Raw genomic sequence first — 25,767 nt, forward strand, 5'->3', positions numbered from 1 at the left:
CTTACAAAGTTTTTATTATGACTTGACCTTCCTCAGCTCTGCAAACTGTTATTCAGAACTAAGTATCATACACCTCCTTAGGCAATTTTGCAAAACAGAAATTTAATTATACAGTTAACATGCCATGTTTTAATTATATTTGATCTTGGATAATTAATAAATAAACAAGTTGAGCATTGTTCCTATATTTTTATGTATGCATTGTAATGCGATGTCTGGTCAACTGGAAAGCTGACAGCGGGGTTCGAAACCGAGTGCTGCATGATGGGGTGAGCTCTCGTTACTTGCTCCAGCTCCTGCCTACCTAGCAATTCAAAAGCAGGCAAATGCAAGTAGATAAATAGGTACTACTTTGGTGGGAAGATAACAGACATGCTGGCCACATGATCATGGAAATGTCTTCAGACAATACTGGCTCCTTCAGCTAAGAAAAGGAGATGAGCGCCACCCCTTAGAGTTGCACACAACTGGACAGTGGAAACCTTTCCCTTTTTCTAACAATTCTGCAGTTTCTGTATTGTGTATTCTATTCTATTTCAGCTTTTATAATCTTCATTTTAATAGGGATAACTTTAGCTTAAAGATCTTAGTGGCTTAAGTGCATATAGTCAAGGCTATGGTCTTCCCAGTTGCAATGTATGGTAGTGAAAGTTGGACCATAAAAAAGGCTGAGCGCCAAAGAATTGAGGCCTTTGAACTATGGTGCTGGAGAAGACTCCTGTGAGTCCCTTGGACTGCAAGGTGATCAAACCGGTCAGTCCTAGAGATCAATCCTGACTGCTCTTTAGAAGGCCAGATCCTGAAGCTGAAACTCAAATACTTTGGCCACCTAATGAGAAGGAAGGACTCACTGGAGAAGAGCCTAATGCTGGGAAAGGTTGAGGGCTATAGAAGAAGGCGACGACAGAGAATGAGGTGGCTGGATGGAGTCACTGAAGCAGTAGGCATGAGCTTAAATGGACTCCAGAAGATGGTAGAGAACAGGAAGGCCTGGAGGAATGTTGTCCATAGGGTCACAATGGGTCAGACATGACTTTGCAGCTAACAACAACAACAACAGTAGTATTACAAGTAACTTGATCTCTAAAGGTTTGTTGTTATTATCAAATGGTGGTAATTCTTATGGATGTACTCTTACACTGCCTGCAGCCAAAATAAATATATGATAACCCCCAATCTTTCTACCAGCAATGGTCATAAGAGGTGTCTGGTTGTATGCCAAAGGTACCTGGAATGCTGTTACCTTCCCACCCAAGTGGTACCTATTAATCTATTTGCATACTTTTGAGCAATTAGGGGTACAGGCCTGCTGCACAGTATCTACCCAAAGGGAATAGAAAAAATAGAACAAGAAAAAATGCAGATGAGAAACAACTGAGATGGTCTTGGTACAGTATATTATTAATACCCTTGGTTATTGGGCTTTGGTGAGCTATGGTGGTGCAGTGGTTTGAATGCAGTCCTGCAGGCTACTTCTGCTGACTGCTGGCTGGCAGCACTTCAGCAGTTCAATTCTCACCAGCTCAAGGTTGACTCAGCCTTCCATCTGGGTACACTGAGGACCCAGTTTGTCGGGAGCAAAATGCCAACACTTAGAGAGGGCTGTAAAGCACTGTGAAGCGGCATATAAGTCTAAGTGCTATTGCTATTTTCAGTCTATCTCCATGAGTGTTGTCACCCATTGCTCATGAAGGGTAAGGTTCTCCAGCATTGTTGTCACCCAGAGTGCCTTTGTATGGGTTCCAAGTGAAGGACAGGCAAGATAGCAGAGAGGTTTAGCAGAAGCGTTCAAGTCTGGGACTGAGCAAAGCAAGCAAACCCTGTTGTCTGCCAGAAAGGGCTCGAAAGAGTAACTAAAAAGAATAAAATAAACTTAAAGACAGTAAATACAAGCTTCAGGGTCAGCTATTTTCCAGAAAGAAAAAAATAGCACAGAAAATGGGGTCAAGTGTAAGGGATAACAGTCTGAAAGAAACCACAGAATAGAATATACTGAGATAATTTGGATTTAGGAGGTGCAGCATCCTGAAATAATCCAGTTAATATTTAGTTCCTGGTAGTCTTTTATTTACAATCATTCATATAGCGACCATCTGAAGTTACAACAGTACTTAAGATATAAGTGGTCCTCACACTTACAATTGTCACGGTATCCTCATGGTGACATGATCAAAATTTGGGGATTTGGCAACTAGCATATATTTAAATGCTTGAATTGCCCAGGGGATCATAGGGGAAAGTGGATTTGCTTAACTGTGGCAAACAAATCAGGTGTGAGTTATTTAACAACTGCCTTGTTTAAGAATGAAAATTCTCACCCCAACTATGATTATAAGTCAGTCCTCTGCTTTTTGGGGGGAGACTTCAAAGTCCAGAACAGGTTTCTCAATCTTGACAACTTTTAAGACATGTAGACTTCAATTCCCATATAGCTCAAAGTTGCTAAGGTTGACAAACTCTAGTCTAGAGTGATGCAGATGGGACGGAGCTTCCTACTTACAAGTGCCAAATTTTTCACCTAACCTTCTGAGCAATACTGCCATCTCCAATCCTATCCAAAAATATGAAGTAAAACCTACGGTAGGACTATCAACTTATTTTCCAAAGCACCAGAGGGCAGGACAAGAAACAATGGATGGAAACTGATCAAAGAGAGAAGCAACCCGGCATTAAAGAGAAACTTCCTAACAGTGAGAACCATTAGCCAATGGAACAGCTTGCCTCCAGAAGTTGTGGGTGCTCCAACATTTGAGATTTTTCAGAAGAGATTGGACAACCATTTGTCTGAAATGGTGTAGGACCTCCTGTGAGCAGGGGGTTGGCCTAGAGGACTTCCAAGGTCCCTTCCAGCTGTATTCTGATTGATTGAATGATCCATCCCCAACTTCAAGTGCATTCAAAACACATTAGCTGGTCCCTTAAGCTTCTTGCTTTGACTCCGGTCTGTACTCTCTGTTTCTTAAGCAAAGAAAAAGCAACCTTACTAATCCCAAATTGATCACAGAAGTGCAATTTTATTTAATAAGGAGCAGACTAAAAACCACACTGGGCCACAAGCCAACACACTCAGTAGGGAGGGCAAGGGAATCAGCACTTTTTGTGACAACTTTTCTTTTTGTCTCTTATTACTCTATTATTCTTATAACTTTGCTGTGAATAATTCCATGCCATGGTGACACGTTGATAAAGAATGCATGTCCGTGTCTGTGTTCATTTCATTTCACCTTCTGACTTGTTATTTATAGTCAGACTTGCATTCAGACCAATTTCAGGGGTAATTCAGGCAGCCTAGTAAATCTGACACTGCCAGTTAAAGAAAAAGGGGGGGGAGGAAAGCCAGTTAAACTAAAATTAGGGAAATTTAAAAATCATTCCTTGGGGAAAACATCTTATTAATTTAGAGCAAAGGAAAAAAAGTATCCCCATATGGTTAGCAACATCCCTTAAATACTTTCATATAAATCTATAATCATAACTAGTTAGAAAGAAATACTTATCAATTCTGTGTCATGATGAATGCCAGTTGCTAGGAAACATTAGAAGAAGGAAGGTGTGCAAGCTGCGCACTGGCATCTAATTGTACACGATGGGAACAATCAACAAAAGTTGATCTAGCAGAGTTCTTCTTTTACTTTTCCAAAATAATGTTAAGTATCTAATTTATCTCTTTACAATGTATACATTTTTAAGAATTAAGGAGAAATTTCTTGATGGTTAGGACAATTAATGAGTGGAATGATTTGCCTCTAGAAGTTGTGGGAGCTCCAACACTGGAGGTTTTTAAGAAGAGACTGGACAACTGTTTCTCTGAAATGGTAAAGGGTTTCCTGCTTCAGCAGGTAGTTGGACTAGAACAGAGGTCCCCAACCTTTTGGGCACCAGGGACCGGTTCCGTGGAGAAAGGTTTTTCCACGGACTGAAGAGTGTGTGGTTTTGTGTGCTGCCTGCATGCAATGGATGGGGCTTTGCTTTTTTGTGCAGACCAGTTGCTGGCATGCTGTGGTCTGGTACTGGTCCACAGACCGGGGGTTGGGGACCTCTGGACTAGAAGAACTCCAAGGCACCTTTCAATTCTGCTATTTTGTTATTCTGTTATGGAACTAGCAGAAATGCCTCCAAAACACTTCGTTTCTGCATTTCTTTTTGCTGTTTTCAGATCAGTTTTTACATATTGAGATTATCCAGTTATCTTAATAGGTAGTTCCTTGAACTTCTCTTCGTGAGGATGACAAAGACCAAGGGACCTTTCTTGCTGCTGCTATCTGTGCATGATGGCCTTTGGCACACTAAGGCACTTTGAGATATAAGATGGATAATCAATATAGGCTAATATAGCATACAGGAGTCCCGACCTGTCTTTTTCTCTCTGATTCATGTCCATCTGGCCCTAGAAAGGAGCACAATTCATCTTACAAATGTTTTTCATAATGAAAGTGATGGAGAGCAACAGATAGTATAGAGGTTGTTCTCAACATATAACCAAAATTCTTCCATGGCTAAGTAATGCAGTCATTAAGTGAGTCATTTGTTAAGTGACTCATGGAGTCGTTGTTAAGCAAACCTGACTTCCTCATTGACATGGCTTGTGAGAAGCCTTCTAGAAAGGTTGCAGACAGAGACCATTTGATGCCACGATGCTGCCACCCTCATAAACACTTGCCAGTTCTCAAGGGCCTGAACTGTGATTAAGTGACAATGGGGACCCTGCAACAATCATAAGTGTTACTACTAATCCCACATTATGTAACCCTAAAATACTTAGAATTCAAGTGATTCTAAGTTCTTCTGAATCACAAATGACAGTTATTATTCTTTTCACATACAGAGAGATTTCTCCTGTTCCTCTTGGGTTAATTCTAATGAGTCATATTTTCTGACTATTAATTTGCCTACTTGGTTCCCAAGGAGAGACAGCAGTGGATCAATAGGGGGGTTATCAACAATCTTTTTTCAAACCCAAATTTTGATCAAGCATGGCCAAAGGACAATCTAAAATTATAGTCTTCATAGAAAGCTGTAAGTGAAGTCAGTGAAACGAAAAACTGCAAACACGAATTCATTGTAATACAATTGAGCTAAAGTGGGAGTACTGGAATATTAAGCTTGTTTAAATTATCTCCAGTAATCAGAAAGAGGGCAGGGGGAATAGGGCAATGATTACCTCAATAATCTCTTTAAAAATGTCAGTGGAGTTCCTTTCAAAAAGAATCAATGGGCTTAACTATTGCATCTCTGGAACTTTCTCACTACTAAGGAAAATAAACCGACCCTGAAAATATGAATTGACAGAATAGCACAGTGGGAAGGGACCTTGGATGTCTTCTAGTCCAACCCCTGTTCAAGCAGGATACTTTATACCAGCTCTTTCCAGGTCGAGTACTCAAGATCTCACCGCCACTTGAATGGCCTGGTTCACAAAAGGCCACAGCCCAGTACCAGGCCATGGACTGGAGGTGGGACCTCTGCTCTATACCAATTCAGACAAATGATTGTCCAGTCTCTTCTTGAAAACCTCCAGCAGTGGAGCACCCACAATTAATCCACTGATTAATAGTTCTCACTGTCAGGAAATTTCTCCTTAGTTCTAAATTGGATTTCTCTTTAATGATCTTCCATCCATTACTTCTTGCCTGCCTCAAGTGCTTTGGAGAATAAGTCGAACCCCTCTTCTCTGTGATAGCCCCTAAAATATTGGAAGATTGCTATCATGTCACCCCTTGTCGTCCTCTTTGTTAGACTAGACATACACAATTTCTGAAACCGTTCATCATTTGTTTTAGCCTTCATCCCTAATCATCTTCGTTGCTCTTTTCTGCACTCTGTTCTAGAGCAGGGGTGTCAAACTGCCGGCCCACAGGCTGGATGCATCATCTGGAAGCCACACTCACCCCATTGCCGGTAATGGCAAAATAGTCCTGATACGTCTCATGATGTCACGTGACGTCGCAAGTTTGACATGTCTGTTCTAAGAGTCTCAACATCTTTTATTGTATCATGCTGACCGACATTTTTGGTGGTTTGGATTTATTATTCATTCCACCATTATTAGTTTTACTCTGTAATAAAATGATGAACACTGTATGAGTTGCATGTGTGTTAGAAGGAGAAGCGGGCACAGATTGGGTGCATATGTTCAAAAGGAGTTTCAGCCTACAAAGCCACAATGCTGAAAGCAAAACCCAGGGAATTGATTTCATCTAATTGATTATTCTTTTGCCTCTGAACACACTAAAGCAATTCTCCTGAATGAGAATGCAGTCTTCCTGAACTGACTGGGGTTGGGATAGTTTAAGTGGTGCTTAAGGAAGTGTGACGTTTTAATTTCTACTTTTTTTTTAATGTAGCTGTTGCTTAACAACCATCAGGCTTTTAAAAGCAAAACCTGTGGTGTCTTGCTTTGTTTTAATGAAAGAGTACCATTTTTTTTTTTCAGTGCTGTCTTACAGTTATTTTTTCCTAACTTCACACACAGGCATGTTCAATTTATCCATAGAATTGAATAATCTAAAAAGCTAATTGGCTCTTGAAAGTTAAACAATAAATACCGGTAAGTTAATAAGATTTTCTTCATTTTTCCACCACCAATTGCCTTGGAATTGTATTAGCATTCTAATGGGAGGGAGGGAGGGAGGGAGGAAGGAAGGAAGGAAGGAAGGAAGGAAGGAAGGAAGGAAGGAAGGAAGGAAGGAAGGAAGGAAGGAAGGAAGGAAGGACATTTTGCCTTGCTAGATAACAGGTTGAAGTTAAATAGTAACTGAATGCAAGGTTATTATGGAAAAGTGAAGAATTAAAGCTTTCACATGAACAATTCTAAGCTTCTATTTGTTTATTTGTATGAAGCTTATTGTCATTTGTTTTAAAAAGCTATTCTTTGTTTTTCTGAACTACATCACTGGTGAACCTGAGTATTTTCCTGTTTACTAGCCACAGACGGTTAACTTGTCTTTTGCACACACCTGTTCTTTCAGAGTGGAAGGCTAAGGTCCATTCAGGCACCTTGGCTCTTTCTATCAAATCTTGAAATTTTGCTCCGATTGTCTGCTGAAAGTTATGTTTTCCAAGATTTGAAGAAATCAGGTGCATTTTAAATTAAAGAAATCAAAATGTTTGGCAACTGGAATGTGTTCAGGATGGCTGCAGCATCCTGAGGTCATGTGATCTCCATTTGCAACCTTTCCAGCTGTCTTCCGACAAGAAAATTCAGTGGTGGAAGCCAGTTGTTTCCAAGTAGAAACAAAAGTAGGGGTGTCTGTGTGTGTGTGTGTGTGTGTGTGTGTGTGTGTGTGTATAATTAGTCAAAGCAGTTAGTTTACCAATCTTTGCTAACTTCATCAACTTTTGCAGCCATTCATCCATTGTGGGAATCAAAGTGCTATTTCATTTTTGTGCAAAGAAAAGTTTACGATTTTATCTTTATATTCACTTTGATAATCTTCTGTATTAGGATGTGAATCCTACTGTAACATTTCTTTGCTTTATCACATGTCCACCATAAGTGATAAAAGGTCCCTTCTAATAATAATAATAATAATAATAATAATAATAATAATAATAATAATAATAATAATAATAATGATGATGATGTTGGAAGGGACCTTGGAGGTCATCTAGTCCAACCCCCTGCTAAGGCAGGAAACCCTATACCATTTCAGACTTTTGCATTTCCAACATTCATTTGAAATATCTTTATACTTTCTTGACAGCTTGTCTGGTGTTAAATACCAGGGATAAATCATCTTATAAAAATATTCTTTTACATTATAATTTAGTGTAAATTTTAAACATTTTGTTAGCATCTTCTCCCATTGTTCAAGCATTACATTATATCCAAAGTTCATTGCCCACTGAAACATGCAATGCTTTACATATTCATTGAGGATTACCTATAAATCAAAACTCTCCTTTGTCTTAGTTCTTACATTTTTAAAAATTGATCCTTGAAAAACCCCACAAAAGCTAAATGTGTCCTTTGTCCTCTCCAACTTGTGAACAAGGACATGACTGTGCATCACAATATTTTGTGTTGCTAATAGATGGGTCCTCCCAGACACAAATCTCATACAGGCTTGATCAGTCTGGAAGTCAGCTGTGAATTTTTTTTGGGGGGTCCTCTTTCTTTGGTTCACTTTATCTTGGCTCTCTAGGAAGTACACAAGCATCCATTTCATTTTCCAATGCTGCAACCATTGTAATAATTTTTTACAGAAGTTTTAGTATGCAATGGTCTTTTCACCTTATAGGTCATTTGTCTTCATAGCAAACCTGTCAATTCATGGAGGCTGAGGGCACATCTGTACCACCTTCTTGCTCTAGCACAATAAAGGTGGGTAGGATGGGGTTATAGACAGTATCCTTAAAATGCAAAGCTCAACCAGGTAATTTGCTTTTTCAAAACAAAACTGTTTTTTTTCTTTTGAGGAAGAAGACATTTCACTTCTCATTCAAGAAGGTTCATCAGTTCATCATTGAGACAACCATGACCTGGATGACTGAGAATCTCCAGAATCAACCAGGTAATTCTGAAGCAAAGACTTCCAAGGATGTGGTCTACTGAGAGCAGAGTTCAGAAACAATGCTTAGACTCTTCATGCAGATGGTCCAAGCTCAGCCCATATCAAAGGATCAAGCCACAATCTGGAGACATCCAGTCAGAGAACACAGTAATGAACTATCAAGGTAATGATCTAGAACATGGGTAGGCAACCTTGGCTCTTTTATGACTCATGGACTTTAACTCCCAGAATTCCTGAGCCAGCCATGCTGAGGAGAAAGGGAAAGGTTTCCATGCTGAGCCATGTTGGCTCAGGAATTCTGTGAGTTGAAGTCCACGAGTCATAAAAGAGCCAAGGTTGCCTACCCCTGATCTAGAAGCTAAACAGCTGATGTAATGTGAGATGTATGATGTAATGTTGGGGATGACTCAGCAGGGTCTATGTCTCTTTAAGAGCCTCTGTATAAAAGGGAAGGCTCCACAGATGTGTGCTCCTCTCTTCTCTTTCCTGCTGTAACTGCTGTGTGTTGGAGATTGCTGTATTAACATGTGTATATATATATTGTTCCTGGTGTATGATATTGTAAATAGTTTATGATAAACCACCATTTAATACAGACCACTGTTTACTGTGTTTACTCCTGGGTTATCTCAGTGCAATAAGACTGTGCATGCTCTGACATGAACTAACTTATAAATAATCTCTTCTGGTGTCCTACATTCCTAAGCATTGTATCTTCTAACCAACTTTTTCACACAACAACCACTCACTCCACCAATCATTTATTTTCTGCTTCAGTGTGAAGCATTTCAAACAGCTCAAATACATGCAGCCACATACACATACATACAAATATGACGATTCTAAAGTTGCATAGTTCTATATAAGGATAAGCTTACCCTAAAAGAAAGCAATGTGTGTTTTTTGTCGTAGAGTTCAGCATGTACTATATATGGATTGTTATCTACAGTAATTTCAAAAAATGAACCATGAAACTCACTGATAGTTAAAGCAGAAATAAAACCACAACTAAATAAAATGAAGCAACTGCCAAACAAGGGTAGGTTTAAAAAATAGTTGTCTTAGCAAGAACATTTCTCAATGCAGAATTAAGCCATGGGACATCCAGCAATTACATGCTGCATAATGTATATCTAAACACTTTGTAATTGCACATTATCTTGTACATGGAAAAATAATATGTTCTACACTTATCTGCACCAAATAGATTGTAGTGTTCTTTATGCATTTGGTTCTTAACAGGAATGTGAAGCAGCTCAAAGCATCACTTGCTGGAGATAAATGAATCTATCTATTTGTGCCTTGAGTCATTTTTGCATATGTTAATGCAAGTGCAATTTTTATATTACTTTAAAGATAAAGGTAAAGGTTCCCCCGCACATGTGTGCTAGTCGTTTCCAACTCTAGGGGCCGGTGCTCATCTCTGTTTCAAAGCCGAAGAGCCAGCGCTTGTCCGAGGACGTCTCCGTGGTCATGTGGCCGGCATGACTAGACGCCAAAGGCGCATGGAATGCTGTTACCTTCCCACCGTAGTCGTCCCTATTTTTCTACTTCCATTTTTACGTACTTTCGAACTGCTAGGTTGGCAGAAGCTGGGACGAGTAACAGGTGCTCACTCTGCTACGCAGCACTCAGGATTCGACCCGCCAAACTGCTGACCATCTGATCGACAAGCTCAGCATCCTAACCCACTGAGCCACCGCGTCCCTATTATATTACTTTACTACTCAATATTTTTGCATCACAACATTCTCCAATGGACACTACCTGAAATATAACTACAAATAATTTAATATTTATTTATCCAGGATCAATGCATGACATCATGTGACAGGTCAAAAGATTGCCATTGAAAAGATCACATATTATTTTATTTTATTAATTTTCTCAAAAGCATGTTTCTTGTGATGCTTTTTTCTAGAAAAGCATGTTTCCATTTGTGCATGGTTGACTTGAGAAGACCATTAAAAGCTTGTGCCTTTTAATAAAATATGCTAGTCAGAAAAGCTACTATCAGACTTCTGATTTTTGGCTCAAAATGAACATATTTCAATATAAAATACAAAGCATGCTGCTTTTTAAAAGTGAAGGACATTAATTTGGTACGTCACATAGAAATTTAGCCACAAAAGGGACTGAAGCTTTGTGTGCATCAATTTAAAAGCAGATATTAATTCACTCAGCCCTCATGTTCATAACATTGTAATGCCTGGTAGTTTAGAAAACTATTCACACAGAGCAGTGTTTTTCAAACTTGGCAACGTTAAGATGTGTATAGTCAATTCTGGCAGCTGAGGTCTACACATCTTAACATTGCCAAGGTTACAAAATATTGCTCTAGAAGATCAAGAAGACTGATCCAGTTCCAGGCACTGCATTTTAGGCACTGATAAATGCTAGCATGTCTGAAGGTGAGAAGAAGGACTAGAGCTGACATGATAGCAGTTTTCCAATATTTGAGGGGCTGCCACAAAGAAGAGGGGAGAGGGGTCAACCTATTCTCCAAAGCACAAGAAGGCAAGAAAAGAAACAATTTATGGAAACTAATCAAGGAGAGAAGCAACCTAAAACTAAGGAGAATTTTCCTAACAGTGAGAACAATTAATCAGTAGTTGTGGGTGCTCCATCACTGGAGGCTTTTAAGAACAGATTGGACAGTCACTTCTCTGACATGGTATAGGGGAGGGCTTTTCAACCAGTGGTACGGGTACCACCAGAGGTATATTGGCACTTGGCAGGTGGTACGAGACCATCCTAGAAAAGTGGTAGCGGGGGAGGGGAATGAGCTGAAATGGTGGCAGCACCGCACAAGCCTGAGCGAGAGATGGCTGGAGCTTCAGGGCTGTCAGGGCTTGGCGGAAGGGCCAGGATCAGTGCCAGGCTCCAGCTGGAGCTCGGCGCTGATCCCAGTACTTCTGCTGAGCCCAGAAGGAGCACAGATCTGCTGGAATGTTGCAGCATCTCCAGGGTCTTGTGATTTACATTCAGATGTTTGGCAACTGATTCATATTTATTACGGTCACAGTGTCCCAGGGTCATGTGAAGTGACCAAAACCTGCTGCAACCATCCAGCAGATGGAGGGAATAAAAATCAAATGCCCCCCCACCCCACTCCTACTGCCAATCCTCAACAGAAATGCTCACAACAATGAAAACCCCGGACAGGAGGAAGAGCGCCGCCGGGCAGGCAGGCAGGTGTCTTGCTCGGCTGTGGCTTGGGGGGCACTTTTTTCAGTGCCACTGTAACTTCGAACAGTCACTAAGCGAACAGTTGTAAGTTGAGGACTACCTGTACTTCATCACTTTTTTCCTTCTTTTTTTTTTGGTCATCAAGTTTTTGACACCTTGCTAGCCGACTGGTGGTACTCGGATGTTGCCATATCCTAAAAGTGGTACAATGGGTGAAAAGGTTGAAAAGCCCTGGTATAGGGTCTTCTGCCTGAGCAGGGGGCTGGACTAGAAGATCTTCAAGTTCTTTTCCATCTCTGTTATTATGGACAGGTGAGCAACCAAGATGATAAGGAAAGAAAATCTTATGAGGAATGGCTGGAAACACTGGGTTCGTTTAGCCTTGGGAAGAGAAGAATGCATGAGTGCTTCCTTCAAGTGCCCAAGAGCTATCATGCAGAGTACAGAGCAGAATTGTCCTGAATTGTTCCACAAAAGAGGGAAAGAAATAAGAGGGATGCATAACTTACCTGATAAAACTCGGACTTCTGCTTCGTTTCCAGTCCTTGAACTGGCAGGATTTTTGGCAAGGCATCTATAGATTCCACTGTCCCCTACTTGAATTCGACTGATTTGTAAAGATCCAGAAGGCAAAATAGCTACTCGAGTGTCACCAGGATTCAGAAGTAGATCTTCTTGGTTCCTCTGCCAATGGACTGTAGGCATAGGTTCACCAACAACTTCACACTTTAATAAAACGGTGTCACCTGCAAATGCTGTGACAGAGTCTGTCTGGGACAGAAACCTCAGTGGACCTGCAGAATGGAAAAGATAATTAAAATTAAGGAAGACTATAAATCTAAAAGGTACACACATATACACAAATGCACATCATATTTATTAATGAAATGTATATGCCACCCATTTCATCATGGCATAGTTTTGACAGGTTACAAGACAATAAAACAATATTATAAGACAGTATTTGTTTTTCATTTTTATTTGTTGCTTTGGCAAATTTAGTTAACTGCCTTCTGGTAGCAGAAGACAAGACACAACGGGGGTGGGGTGGGGGAATCAAGAGAAGAATTAGCCTGGAGTCGTTATGTTGCCACAAGCAATCCAAGTCCAGCCCCTCTTGCATTCTGTTAACTCTTATCTAGCACCTATTTAGTGTTGACCAAGAGTTGACTAAATTCTTGTACACATTCATGAGCAATAAATCAGCTTAATTGGAACTTAATTAGTATAGTAATATTCAGCCTTTCAACCAATGAGATTTTGCAATAATGCCATTCCTCAAGATATAATTCAACTAAAAAGAATTAAAGTCCAAGATTAAAACCAGATACATTAATATGAGCTCCCATCTCCCCCACATACATTCTGCTTCTTTCCTCTCCATCGTTTAGTTTTAGTTACAATTTGTACTTTCATTATGGTCTTATTGTGATTTCATACATACAAACATGTGTGTGTGTGTGTGAGTGAGTGTGTGTGTGTACGGCTTTATTTTGAGGCTGTCCAAAGTTGTCTTGCAGTAAGATGGGCAGCAAGCAAATTTAATAAATTAATTGGAGCATCCCTGGCATTGACAAATCCACCATCAGTCAATTGCAAAGGACAGCTTACATCCTGCGACGATATCTCTAACACCACAACACATCAACATCTGCCTACCTGAGTCCTTGGGTAGGACTCAATAAGCAGGCAAAAATGCAAAATCTGGTCTAAACTACTGGCTATGTGACAAATCATAATAATAATCAGAAAAATTCGGATCACAGCAGCACAAGTTATCCAAGATGGTTTTGATAAATGCTCTTAAAATACAAGAAGTCAAATCCTCTGGAAAAAAGCTTGACTTGTTTAATTGGGAAAAAGTTTTGATTAAGAAAGTACTTAATAATTATTTTAGAATAAATTACAGGAATTCTTGCAGAGATGCATCAGAAATTGCTCTGGGGAAAAAGAAACAGTGTTCTTGCATGATGTAATATACCAAACTCTCATATTTTTTTCTCTAGATTTTATCTGTTAGATTATGTGAAACCTGCCAATTTCATTTTATTCAAAATCATGCTTTAACAAATAATAATCTAGTGCAATATGTCATTCTAGTCAAAGGATAGTATTGGCAAGGACAACAGATATGGGGTAAAGATTAGAAGAAATTTCATAATGATAAACATTATTTGATAGCAGAGTTTATTTGCTGAAAATGAAGAAAAAACAAAATAACCATCTGCCAGGGATATAGAAATACAGTGAAGTACACAATGGAGCATACCAAAAAATTCTGTGATGAAATTTGAATATATCTAAGAAAATTATGTGGACTCAATTATAATAGTAATGGGTGCTTCTTTGAAAGATCTGAAAAACCAAAGTGGGGAGAAATTCTCCTGAAGACAATATATTTATGTGTCCACTAAGAACTGACCTCAATTAATTTAATTTAATAATTTAATTTGTATACCGCGCTTCTCCCGAAGGACTCAGGGCGGTAAACAGGGCAATACATAATAAAAAACAGGATAAAAAAATTAAAAAGTGATTAAACAACTATGCCCGTAGTAATTGATACATATTAAAAATTAAAACTAATTATAAAAAACCCAACCCCATCCCGTCAGACCAGGCCAGCTTGTTCAAAAAAGAAGGTTTTGAGATCGCGCCGGAAGGAGCGAAGGTCGGGGGCCATCCGGAGCTCGACCGGTAAGCGGTTCCATAGGTCTGGCGCGCCCACAGAGAACGCCCTCCCCCTGGGGGCCACCAATCGGCATTCTTTGATCGGAGGCACCCTGAGGAGGGCCTCTCTGTTGGAGCGCACTGGACAGAGGGAAGTTGACGCCGGCTGCAGGTGTTGCCGTAGGTAATCCGGACCCATGCCATGAAGGGCTTTGTAAGTCATCACTAACACCTTGAACCTCACCCGGAGAGCAACCGGTAGCCAATGCAGCTCGCGGAGCAAAGATGTAACATGGGAGTATCGGGAAACCCCCAAGACAACTCGCACGGCTGCATTCTGCACCAGTTGAAGTCTCCGGGTGGACCTCAAGGGCAGCCCCATGTAGAGAGCATTACAGTAGTCTAGACGAGAAGTCACAAGCGCATGAGTGACTGTACACAAGGCATCCCGGTCTAGATAGGGCCGCAACTGGGGCACCAGGCAAACCTGGGCAAAGGCCCCCCTAGTCACAGCTCCAATATGCTCTTCCAAAGAGAGCTGTGAATCTAGAAGGACCCCCAAGTTGCGAGCCCTATCTACGGGGGGTAATAGCTCACCCCCCGTGGCCAGAGATGGAATAATTGGAATTTCCCGGGATGCCGGCACGAACAGCCACTCAGTCTTGTCAGGGTTGAGTCAAAGCCTGTTCCTCCCCATCCAGACCCGGACTGCCTCCAGGCAGCGGGACATCACATTAAATTAAATTAAATTAAATTAAATTAAACTGACCTGAATTAGATTGCATATAATCCATCAGTCAAGAAAGGATATCATTACCATCTTGTACAAACATCTTCATACTACTTCTTCAAAGACTATAGCAGTGTACACAATCAAAAGAACTTTACACAAAATTCTACTTCTCTTGCATTTTCCTACTCCAAACCGAAAATGGAAGGAAAAACATTTGAGGGGCTACCACAAAGACGAGGGGGGTCAACCTAGTATTTTCCAAAGCACCAAAAGGAAAGACAAGAAACAATGGAGGCAAACTAACCAAGAAGAGAAGCAACTTAGAACTAAGGAGAATTTTCCTAACTTTCTCTGAGATGGTATAGGATCGCTCTCCTGCTCAAGAAGAGGGTTGGACTAGAAGACTTCCAAGGTTCCTTCCAACTCTGTTATTCTATGTCCTATGAATAAAAATTACTGACTGAAGAGTCTGTCAAAAACATTTGAAAAAGGAAGCCCTGTTACTATCACGGCTCAAATGCTATCCAGAATAAAACGGTCTTGAAAACTTCATGAAAAGCTGAAAGGTTGAAGGGATAGGCATCTAAAAGAGAAGGTTCTTCTATCGATGAAGGAGAATATTTTTACCTCAGGGTTGAAATGAGGGGTCCTTGGTGCTCTCTGAGCTTGCCTGTTTTCATACAAATGTTGCATTACCCTAACTAGGTAACATCATCAGTGCTAGTAACATCACTGGCACCGATGATGTTACCTAGTTAGGGTAATGAAACATTTGCAAGAAAGCAAGCAAGCTCAGAGAGCACCAAGGACCCCTCAGGTTCTTCTTTATCGGGGTCTTCAAACTTGACCCTTTTATGATTTGTGGACTTCAACTCCCAGAATTCCTCAGCCAGTGTGCCTGGCTGAGGAATCCTGGGAATTGAAGTCCAAGTCATAAAAGGGCCAGGTTTGAACACCCCTGTTCTATATTGTAGGGGCCACCACCAAGAAGTTCATTTTCAAACCCTTATCTCCATTCTCTTTACCTTTTGCTCCATAAAAAGGTAAAGGCAAAGGTTCCCCTGCACATGCATGCTAGTCGTTTCTGACTCTAGGGGCCGGTGCTCATCTCCGTTTCAAAGCTGAAGAGCCAGTGCTTGTCCGAGGACGTTTCCGTGGTCATGTGGCCGGCATGACTAGACGCCAAAGGCGCACGGAATGCTGTTACCTTCCCACCATAGTGGTCCCTATCTTTCTACTTGCATTTTTATGTGCTTTCGAACTGCTAGGTTGGCAGAAGCTGGGACAAGTAACAGGTGCTCACTCTGTTACATGGCACTTGGGATTCGACCCGCCAAACTGCCAACCTTCTGATCGACAAGCTCAGCATCCTAACCCACTGAGCCACTGTATCCCTTAGCTCCATAGAACTCCTCAATTCTTATAATACAAGCCAATCAAGTATACAGGTAGTCTAGTCTAACTGTCATGGCCCAGGACTCAAACTAATCAGACACTGAAGAAGAGGCTCCAGTAGAACCTATGGATCTTAGGAGACATAAAGCCAAGAATCACTTGAGGCTGATTAAACATAGAAGCAGCTAGAACCATCACATAATTTTGATGATGTTAGGCCTCTGGCACCACACCTGGGTGAGTGAAGAGCACAGCAACATTGTTCTATCAGGCTTCTTGCAAAGCATGATGCCGGGATGATCTATGCATGGTCACTCATGCGCTCGTGACCTCTCGACTAGACTACTGCAACGCTCTCTACATGGGGCTGCCCTTGAGGACCACCCGGAAGCTCCAACTGGTACAGAATGCAGCCGCGAGAGTTGTGTTGGGAGTCTCCCGATACTCCCATGTTACACCTCTGCTCCGTGAGCTGCATTGGTTACCAGTTGCCTTCCGGGTGAGATTCAAGGTACTAGTAATGGTATTCAAAGCCCTACATGGCAGGGGTCCGGAGTACCTGAGGGAACACCTGCTGCCGGCATCGACTTCCCTCCACCTTGTGCGTTCCCACAGAGAGGGCCTCCTCAGGGTGCCACCGGTCAGAGAATGTCGACTGGTGGCCCCCAGGGGGAGATCCTTCTCTGTAGGCGCCCCAGAGCTGTGGAATCAGCTACCGGTTGAGCTCCAGACGGCGCCCGACCTTCGCTCCTTTCGCCGCGAGCTAAAAACATACTTTTTTGAACAAGCTGGCCTGGCCTGATGAGGGGATTGGGGGGGGTTGTTATTGTTATTTTATTAGGTTTTAAAGATGTATTTTAGCATGTGGGCACTTATTTAATCTTGTTTTAACTTTTGTAATCTGTATTTTTATTCTTGCCCTGTTCACCGCCCTGAGTCCTTCGGGAGAAGGGCGGTATAGAAATAGTATTAAATAAATAAATAAATAAATAAATAAATAAATAAATAAATAAATAAATAAATAAATAAATAAATAAATAAATGCAAGGGAGTAAATCTCTTGATTGATGACACCTGGCTGTAGCCTGATTTAATAAGCAGCTCTGATCCATTTTCTCTTTACTGGAAACAATGTCTGATCTCTGGCTCTTGCATGATGTGAATCCTGTTCATATTAGAAACTGAACTTGGAAATTTGGACTGCATTTGGACTATTCTTTTGAACATTCCTATTTGACAGGCAACTATCTGAGACTGTTTGGTTTACATGCTGTTATCTCTTGACTTTAAGTAAACTGATTTGCTATAACTATTTATTTTGTGTGAGTCAGTAATAAAAAAAACTGAGGCAAGACACTAGCTCTTTGTCCAGAACAGGAATCTTCATCAAGATTGTTGTCCAATTATTACCTATTTGAAATCTTCCAGTGTGGAAATGCCTATGATTCCATGACAGAAACTGTTTTATCACTTAGTTTTCATGATCAGAAATTTTCTTGTTACTTCAAACTTGGATTTCCCCTAAAGCAGGGATGTCAAACTGCTGGCCCATGGGCCGGATGCATCATGAGGAAACCGCACCTACCCCATTGATGGCAATGGGGGAAAAGTTCTGTAACATCACATGACATCAAGAGTTTGACACATCTGCTCTAAAGTTTCAATTTATTATTTCTGGTCATACCCACAGAAATTATACAGAACAAAATCATACCTCATGTGACACGAGAACACTATTGGAACACTTTTATCAGATTGTCCTCGGCCTTCTCTTCTTTGAGTTAAGCATACCCAGCTCCTTTACCCATTCTTGATAAAATGTAGCCTTGAAGTCCCTCACCATTTTTATCATTCATCACTATACTGTTTCCATTTTCTCAGCTTCATTGTTTTAGTGTGGTGACCAAAACAGGTTACAATTAAAGTGGCAGTGTGGATACTATACAGGTAGTCCTCAACTGGCAACCATTCATTAGTGAATGTAAAGTGGGGGAAAATTCACTTAACAACTGTCTTACTTAGCCAGCAGAAATTTTGGGCTCAGTTGTGCTTGTTGAGTAGTAACTTACTACTACTTACAGGTAATAAGCACTACCTGTACCTCCGTTGATGCAGCCCAAGATTGCATTAGCTGTGTTGGTCACTGCAATGCATTCAGCCCATACTCCATCAGAATACCCAAATCCTTCAATCAAGTTCTACCTATCCTAAAGACATGCATCTCTGTTTTGTTTTGTTTTTCCCTACCTAAATGCAGAACCCTAAAGGTAGTGACAAACTCGAAGCCATTCAATGAATTCCATTGTTAGGTAACATTATGAACTTGGATTTTTCTACTTCTGGTATAACAAACATACAGGCAGTCCTTGACTTACAACAATTCATTTAGTGACTGCTTGATCGTAAAAATGAGCCAAACTCACTTAACAAATGTCTTGCTTAGCAACTGAAATTTTGGGCTCAACTTTGGTCAAACGTCAAGGACTATTTGTACTGCCAGATTGCCATAAGAACTTTTCATTTGATGAGAATATGCGTCCACCTTCACTTTCTTTTCCTGAAATAGCCATCTTGGTTGACAATCATTTTAGGAAATGTATGTATATCCCTTTTGTTGTTGTTGTTGTTTCTATGGTTAAAAGTTCCCATGGTAGCAGATAGATTTTTTTTCTTCATTTTACACTGCAGAGCAAAAGACTCATTAACTAGTTCTCTTTCATTTTGTCTAGGTCATCAGGGAAAATAAAAACAAAGTCTTCCCAGTTTTCATACTAAATTCTTGGCACAACGTCAGGATGTTGAACCATCCAGTATGTTCTTGAAAAGAAGAAAGATTAAAATGTCCCTTTAAACTTGTTTAAATTAAAAAATACACATGGCGGCACAGTTCTCTAGGACCCAGCAGGAAGTTATAAGTCACCCCCAATGTTTTTTTTATCTGCCTGTGATCTTTAGTACCTACCTGCCCATTGAGCAACTAGCCAGGGCACCCACCCTCCATAGTACCCATCCATAACACCTGTCTGCTGGCCTATACTCCACAGCACTCACTTGTGGCACTTGCCTGCCTTCTCACAGCTATCACCTGCCAGCCTGGTTGCCTGAGATTCCTCTTCCCATGCCATGGTCATGTGAGGTCCTCACGTAACAACCTGCACAGTCCTGAGATCATGGTGGCAACCGCGAGTGATAGGATTGGTTTTTATGACATCATGTACCAATGGATATTCTGGTCACAATTACCATTGTACCAAGGACTACCTATAAAACAGCACACACACACACACAACCTTTTGGACACCAGGGACCGGTTCCAGTGCAGCTACACTGAAGATAAAAAGAGCAGGGTGGGGGGGATAGACATGCCCATGAGGTATTTATAGTTGACCCGGGGCCGTCCTGGAGACAGCGAGGGGCTGGTCCAACCCAGCCCGCAATCAAAGGAAAACCCAAAATACAGTGGACCAGAAGGCAGCCCAGCCACCGTGCCCCTCCATTTCCTTCTCTTCGCCCCCTGGGCACAGATGCAGCTGCTGCTCCTTGCTTTGTCCTGCGAAGCGGGTAGGGAGTGAACTGCCAATAATCTTTTTTTGCCATCCTCACCACTCTCTGCACCGCCTTCCTGTCTGAGGCAGTGATGCTTCTAAACCAGACTGCGATGCTGTATGACAGGATGCTCTCGACTGTCCCTCTGTAGAAAGTGGTAAGGACAGGGGAAGGAAGATGTGCCTTTCTCATGCAACACAGAAAATGCAGGGGCTGTTGTGCCCACTTCACCAGTGTGTTTATTTATTTATTTATTTATTTATTTATTTATTTATTTATTTGTTTGTTTGTTTGTTTATTACATTTTTATACCGCCCTTCTCCCGAAGGACTCAGGGCGGTGTACAGGGCAATAAATACAAAACAGAATACAAAAGTTAAAAACGAATTAAATAAATGCCCACAATTAAAACAATAATTAAGATATATTAAAACCCCAACCCTAACCCATCAGACCAGGTCAGACTGCTCAAATAGATACGTTGCTGTTGAGCGACCAAATCAGCCTACTTGTTAACTGCATACTCAGGAATTTGACGCTGGAAACCATCTACACAGGTGAATCATATGCCTGCCTTTTCTGAAATCAACAATGATTTCTTTGGTTTTTCCAGGATTTAAAATTAAGCTGTTTTCCTTATACCAGTTCACTAAACCCTCAACCTCCTTGCGGTAAGCACCCTCATTGTCTTCATCAATAACAATGATAATAATAATAATAATATAAGGAAGAGTTGTCCATTTTCCTTTCATGTATTGAGCTGGAGATAGAAAACAAAGACTTGTGGCCTACCCTCTCTTGTTATCTTCATCTTTTCCTCAAAGCATGCTAGGAGCTTCTTTTATGCCTTCTGTTTGTGTTAATTTGCACAACCGTTGCAGAACAATGTCTTGGGCAGCTCAACTTCTCATAAAATCTTTGTCCCCTAAGGGAAAAATTGGGCCTCAGCTAAGATTTAGCACACCTGCTTTTAATTTCTAATCAAAAAAATGCCAGGGAAGCTTCATTTGCCCTGCAGCCTAGTTGGGAGGCCTATCAAGATCCCTATCATCTCCCTACAGATGGTCTAATTATTAAGTAATTAAAGTTCATTTAATAAAAAAAGAGCTTATCATTTCAGGGACAGACCTTGGGGTCTGGAGCATGTGTATGACTATTAAATATTCAGCAATTTAGTAACAGTACAATCCCCTAAGGAGAAATGCTTTAAGATGCTTTGTTTGTTTCAAATTAGAGTTCTGCAAGGTTATTTAACAGAAAAATGAAAAGCCCATTTTCCATCGGTCCCTCTTCCTCTTTCAGCAGCTGACAGGCAGTAAATGGAAAGGGACTGTTGGCCTCTGATTGGTTCCGATACTACCAAAGGGAATGAAAACAGATTTAGACCTCCTATTGCTCCAGCACTGAGAAGGAAGGAGATACGTGACAGAAAAAATAAAGAATAACAAAGTTGGGAGGGCCTTGGAGATCTTCTAGTCCAGTGATGGTGAACCTTTTAAAGACCGGGTGCCCAAAAACTGGCCCTCCCCCGGCCTGCCCCCACTCTGCCTGCCCACCCCCATCCTGCTCCGCCCTTAGGGCCATCCACGGCCTGCCACAGATCACCCAGGCGACCCTGCAGCGCCATGGTGGCCACGCCCTCCACCCGCACCCTGCAGGATCATCTACTGCCCAGCTGCCATCTGCTTGGCCTACGCTGCTCCGTGCGGGCTGCATCCGGGGGTGACTCTCCACCAGGGGGCTGCTGGGGAGGGGGCTACAGGGGGAGGAGGGGCTGGGTGACGGCGTGCGTGCGTGCCCACAGAGAGGGCTCCTACTCAGGCAAGAGACTATACAGATAGTCCTCGACTTACAAAAGTTCACTTAGTGACTGTTCAAAGTTACAACATCACGGAAAAAAGTGACATGACCTATTTTTCACACTTATGAGCATTGCCGCATCCCCATGGTCACATGATTTACATTCGGATACTTCACAACTGGCTCGCATTTATGATGGTTGCAGTGCCCTGGGGTCATGGGATCCCCTTTTGCAACCTTCTGACCAGCAAGTCAATGAGGAAACCAGATTGACTTAACAACCATGTTACTAATTTAAGAACTGTAGTGATTCACTTAATAACTGTAGCACAGAAAAAAGTTGTAAAGGGAGGCAAAAGTCACTTAACAAATTTCTCACTTGAAATTTGGGCTCAGATGTGGCCATAAGTTGAGGACCACTTGTATCATTCCAGACAAATGGCTGTCCAATCTCTTCTTAAAACCCTTCAGTGATGGAGCACCCACAACATTTGGAAGCAAGCTGTTCTGCTGTTTAATTGTCCTCACTGTCAGGAAAATTCTTCTTCAATTCTAGGTTGTATCTGTCTTTGATAAGCTTCTATCCATTTACTTCTTGTCCTGCCCTAGTAATTGAGTAAGGATTAACATTAAAAAGATAAGATGCAGGCTAATGCTAAAAGAGCGGAAAAAAGAAGTAGATTCCTAAAAGAATACTTGCTTGCTTGCTTTGCTGGGTGCAATGAAATTCTGAAATTTCACGGTGGTATTTCTCATTGTCATAAATAGATAATTTCTTTGCACCACTAAACAATTGATGCATCCCACTGAGGATGCAGGAGAAAATATTACTTCTCTGCAGGAAAAATGGATTCGGTTCAAAGCCAATACATTGAAGTATATTATGTATTGGAATTATTTAGAATTAGAAGTTCTGAATCTCAGAGATATATAACACAGTAGCTATAGAAAAAATGTGGGCTTTCAAAGCAGGGTCAAGTAATTTGTCACTAGGATTAATTTATACAAGCGATTGTTTAAATGGTTTCCTTTCAGGTGTTACAAGGTTCATTTTTTTAAAAAAAAGAAGTAATAAGGGCACTGCAAAGTTTCAAGTCAACTTATATAATTAAGATTTTATACACACACCCACACATACCAATAAGAAGAACATTGGTGTTAATTATGTGCATTTAAGAAATACTTTTATAAAGAATAGCTAAAAATGTTATCTTGTACCAGGAACGGGGGAAAAAATCATCTTTGTTTGAAGGATTCAGGGAACGTGCAGCTTGTTTAACATCACACTCTTCTTTTAACAGTAGGGAGGATAAGTGTTTAAAGCCAGTAGAATCTTTCTTATAGGTAAAAACCTCTAAGAAATATTCTAGATTTTACAGGTTTTTATAGCTAAGATTCACTTCTTACAATATAGTTAAAAGGACATATATATATATATATATATATATATATATATATATATATATATATATATATATATATATATATATATATATATATATATATATTACTATCCTGAGCAGGCATTTGTTTAGAGAAGCAGAACCGTGGTCACCATCTCTCAACATAAATTTCTTGGGGATGCAAACCTTTCCTCATTTTCAGCTTAGGATGAGACAGCTCAGTCACCTCTGTGGCTACTGTAGAGTCAAAAATCTTTCTTAATCTAGGTCAAGTGATCTAGACCAGGGGTCCCCAACCTATGGTCCGCAGCCCAGGCCTGGGCTGTGGATTCTTGGCAGCGGGCTGTGGAAACGGTTGGCCGGTGCACGCATGTGTGGGAGCGCATAACCCCCACTTGCGCTAGTGACTGTGGCCTCGTGGGCGCAAATCGGGATACTAGCATGGGGCGGGTGTCCGCACTCTGTTTGCGCATGCACTGCTAGCCCTGGTGGTTTGCATGGCCCGTTTGTACATGCACAAGTGGGCCGCTAGCCACCATAGGTGTGCGGCCATTTGTGCATGCACATGGTGCCACTGCATGCTGCATGCGCGAATGGGGCTACTAGTACCACACCAGTGTATGTGGCCCCGCATGTGCATGCATATGCACCAGGTTTGAAACTGCTTTCCTTCACTCCAGCCCTCAAGCCTGGAAAGGTTGGAGACCTCTGATCTAGACATTGACCAGTTGTTTCAACCCAACTTTCAGCTCATCCTGTTGCAACAAGAAGCAGTTTGAACTATAGGTACACCCTTCAACTTTTTTATAACCATTTATTTAGTGACTATTAGTCACAAAAGCACTAAAAAAGGCTACTTACAACCATCGCAGCATCCCCATTGTCACATGATCAAAATTTGAGCAATTGGCCACCAACATATATTCATGAAGATTGCAACATCCTGGAGTCACGCAACTGCATTTGTGACTTTTCCAGCCAGATTCTGACAAGCAAAGTCAATGGGGGAACCTAGATTTGCTTAACAACTGTATGATTCACTTAACAATGGTAGTGGTTCACTTAATAAACATTGCAAAAAAAGGTTGCAAAATTGGGTATCACTCACTTAAGAACTGTCTTGCTTAGCAATAGAAATTCTGGTTCCAGTTATGGTCATAAATCAAGAACTACCTGTATTAAAAAGTTGTTTATTATTTCAAGGAAGGAGGGAGGGAGGGAGGGATAGAGAAAGGGAGGGAGGATTTTTGCACTCATCTTTCTGAAAGCTCATCAGTCCTCTAACTGTCAAATAAAGTCATCATTGAATTTTACCTAAAGCCAATCAGGGTTAAAGTTTGATCTTGGTTCAGATGAAATATCTGTAAGAAATTTGAAGTGAGCCAAAATAATTTAAATCAGCTTTGCTGGAAGTTTAGGAAGGAAGTTCTAGCATTTCCCGACCTCCGCTCCTTCTGACGTGATCTAAAGACCTATTTGTTTGAACAAGCCAGCCTGGTCTGATGGGTTTGGGTTTTTATTATTGTTTTTAATGTATTGTAATTTATTGTTGTATTGCATAGGGCATTATGTTTAATCTTTTCTTAATTTTTGTATCTTTGTATTTTAGTATTTATTGCCCTCTTCACCACCCTGAGTCCTTCGGGAGAAGGGCGGTATACAAATTAAATTAAATAAATAAATAAATTTCCAAAGAGGTTGACAAGAGTTGGATGACCATGGCATTTTTCAGAGAAGGAAAAGGGGAGATCACATACTATTTATTCACTAGTGGTACCTGCTAGGCTCATATAAAATAAAGACTTTCAAGTTGGTGACTTTGGGTAAGTTTTCTTGTCATTTGCTTGGCAACAATGTGGAAGTGGATGGTTATTATCTTTTTTTCAGTATGCTACTTAACTTCCAACTCTACCTTACAACTCTTGAGATTTTCTGAAGCTCTTCCCTCCAGGTACTAATCAGATCTGATCCTCTTTAGTTTTTTTCAAGATGAGCCAAGGTCATCTAGTTATTGCTGTGTGCAGTGGCAGCTGGGCTAAGTTAATGTTCCATGAGACATATGGTCCAAAGGTTTTAAAAGACAGCAATATCACTGTGATCTGTGAAGGAAGATCTGGTTCAAGGGTTGTTTCGTTGTTTGTGTAATCAACTTCTATACTGTCCAAGCAGGATGGCTAATTTACTGTAAAATGCTTTACTGTAAAAAAAAAAACCCACCAGGCTGTTAGGGAACTCAGTTTTGGAAAGAGCAGTGGTTCCCAATCGTTTCTATACCCCGCACCCCTGGAATGCTTCTGATATATTTTTGCACACATTACAAAAGTTTGAAATAATGGCAACGAATTGTGCATATACACTATAATGTTGAAAATCCAAGTTTTCGCACCCCCTGGAATATCGTCTTGCACCCCCAGTTGGGAACCCCTGCCATAGAGAGCTAAACTCTCTATGGTGTTCCCATGGACAGCTAAAACATGGCTTAATTACTGTGATTGGTTGAATAAGCTATAACGGGCTG

The 25,767-nt window shown here is 40.9% G+C and overlaps 1 protein-coding gene across 1 annotated transcript in view; it reads right to left on the reverse strand.

The window, feature by feature from the left end:
* DCC (DCC netrin 1 receptor) overlaps positions 1-25,767 on the reverse strand; it is a gene marked incomplete at its 5' end in the record, with an annotated part of 1,142,764 nt that overhangs the window by 560,839 nt on the left and 556,158 nt on the right. The window contains one exon of the mRNA XM_083355563.1: positions 12,212-12,496. Within this exon, the coding sequence (XP_083211689.1) occupies positions 12,212-12,496 (285 nt within the window). The remainder of the gene's footprint in view (positions 1-12,211; positions 12,497-25,767) is intronic.

Source organism: Vipera ursinii, assembly GCF_947247035.1.
Source record: "Vipera ursinii genome assembly, chromosome: 2".
NCBI classification, from domain to species: Eukaryota; Metazoa; Chordata; class Lepidosauria; order Squamata; family Viperidae; genus Vipera; species Vipera ursinii.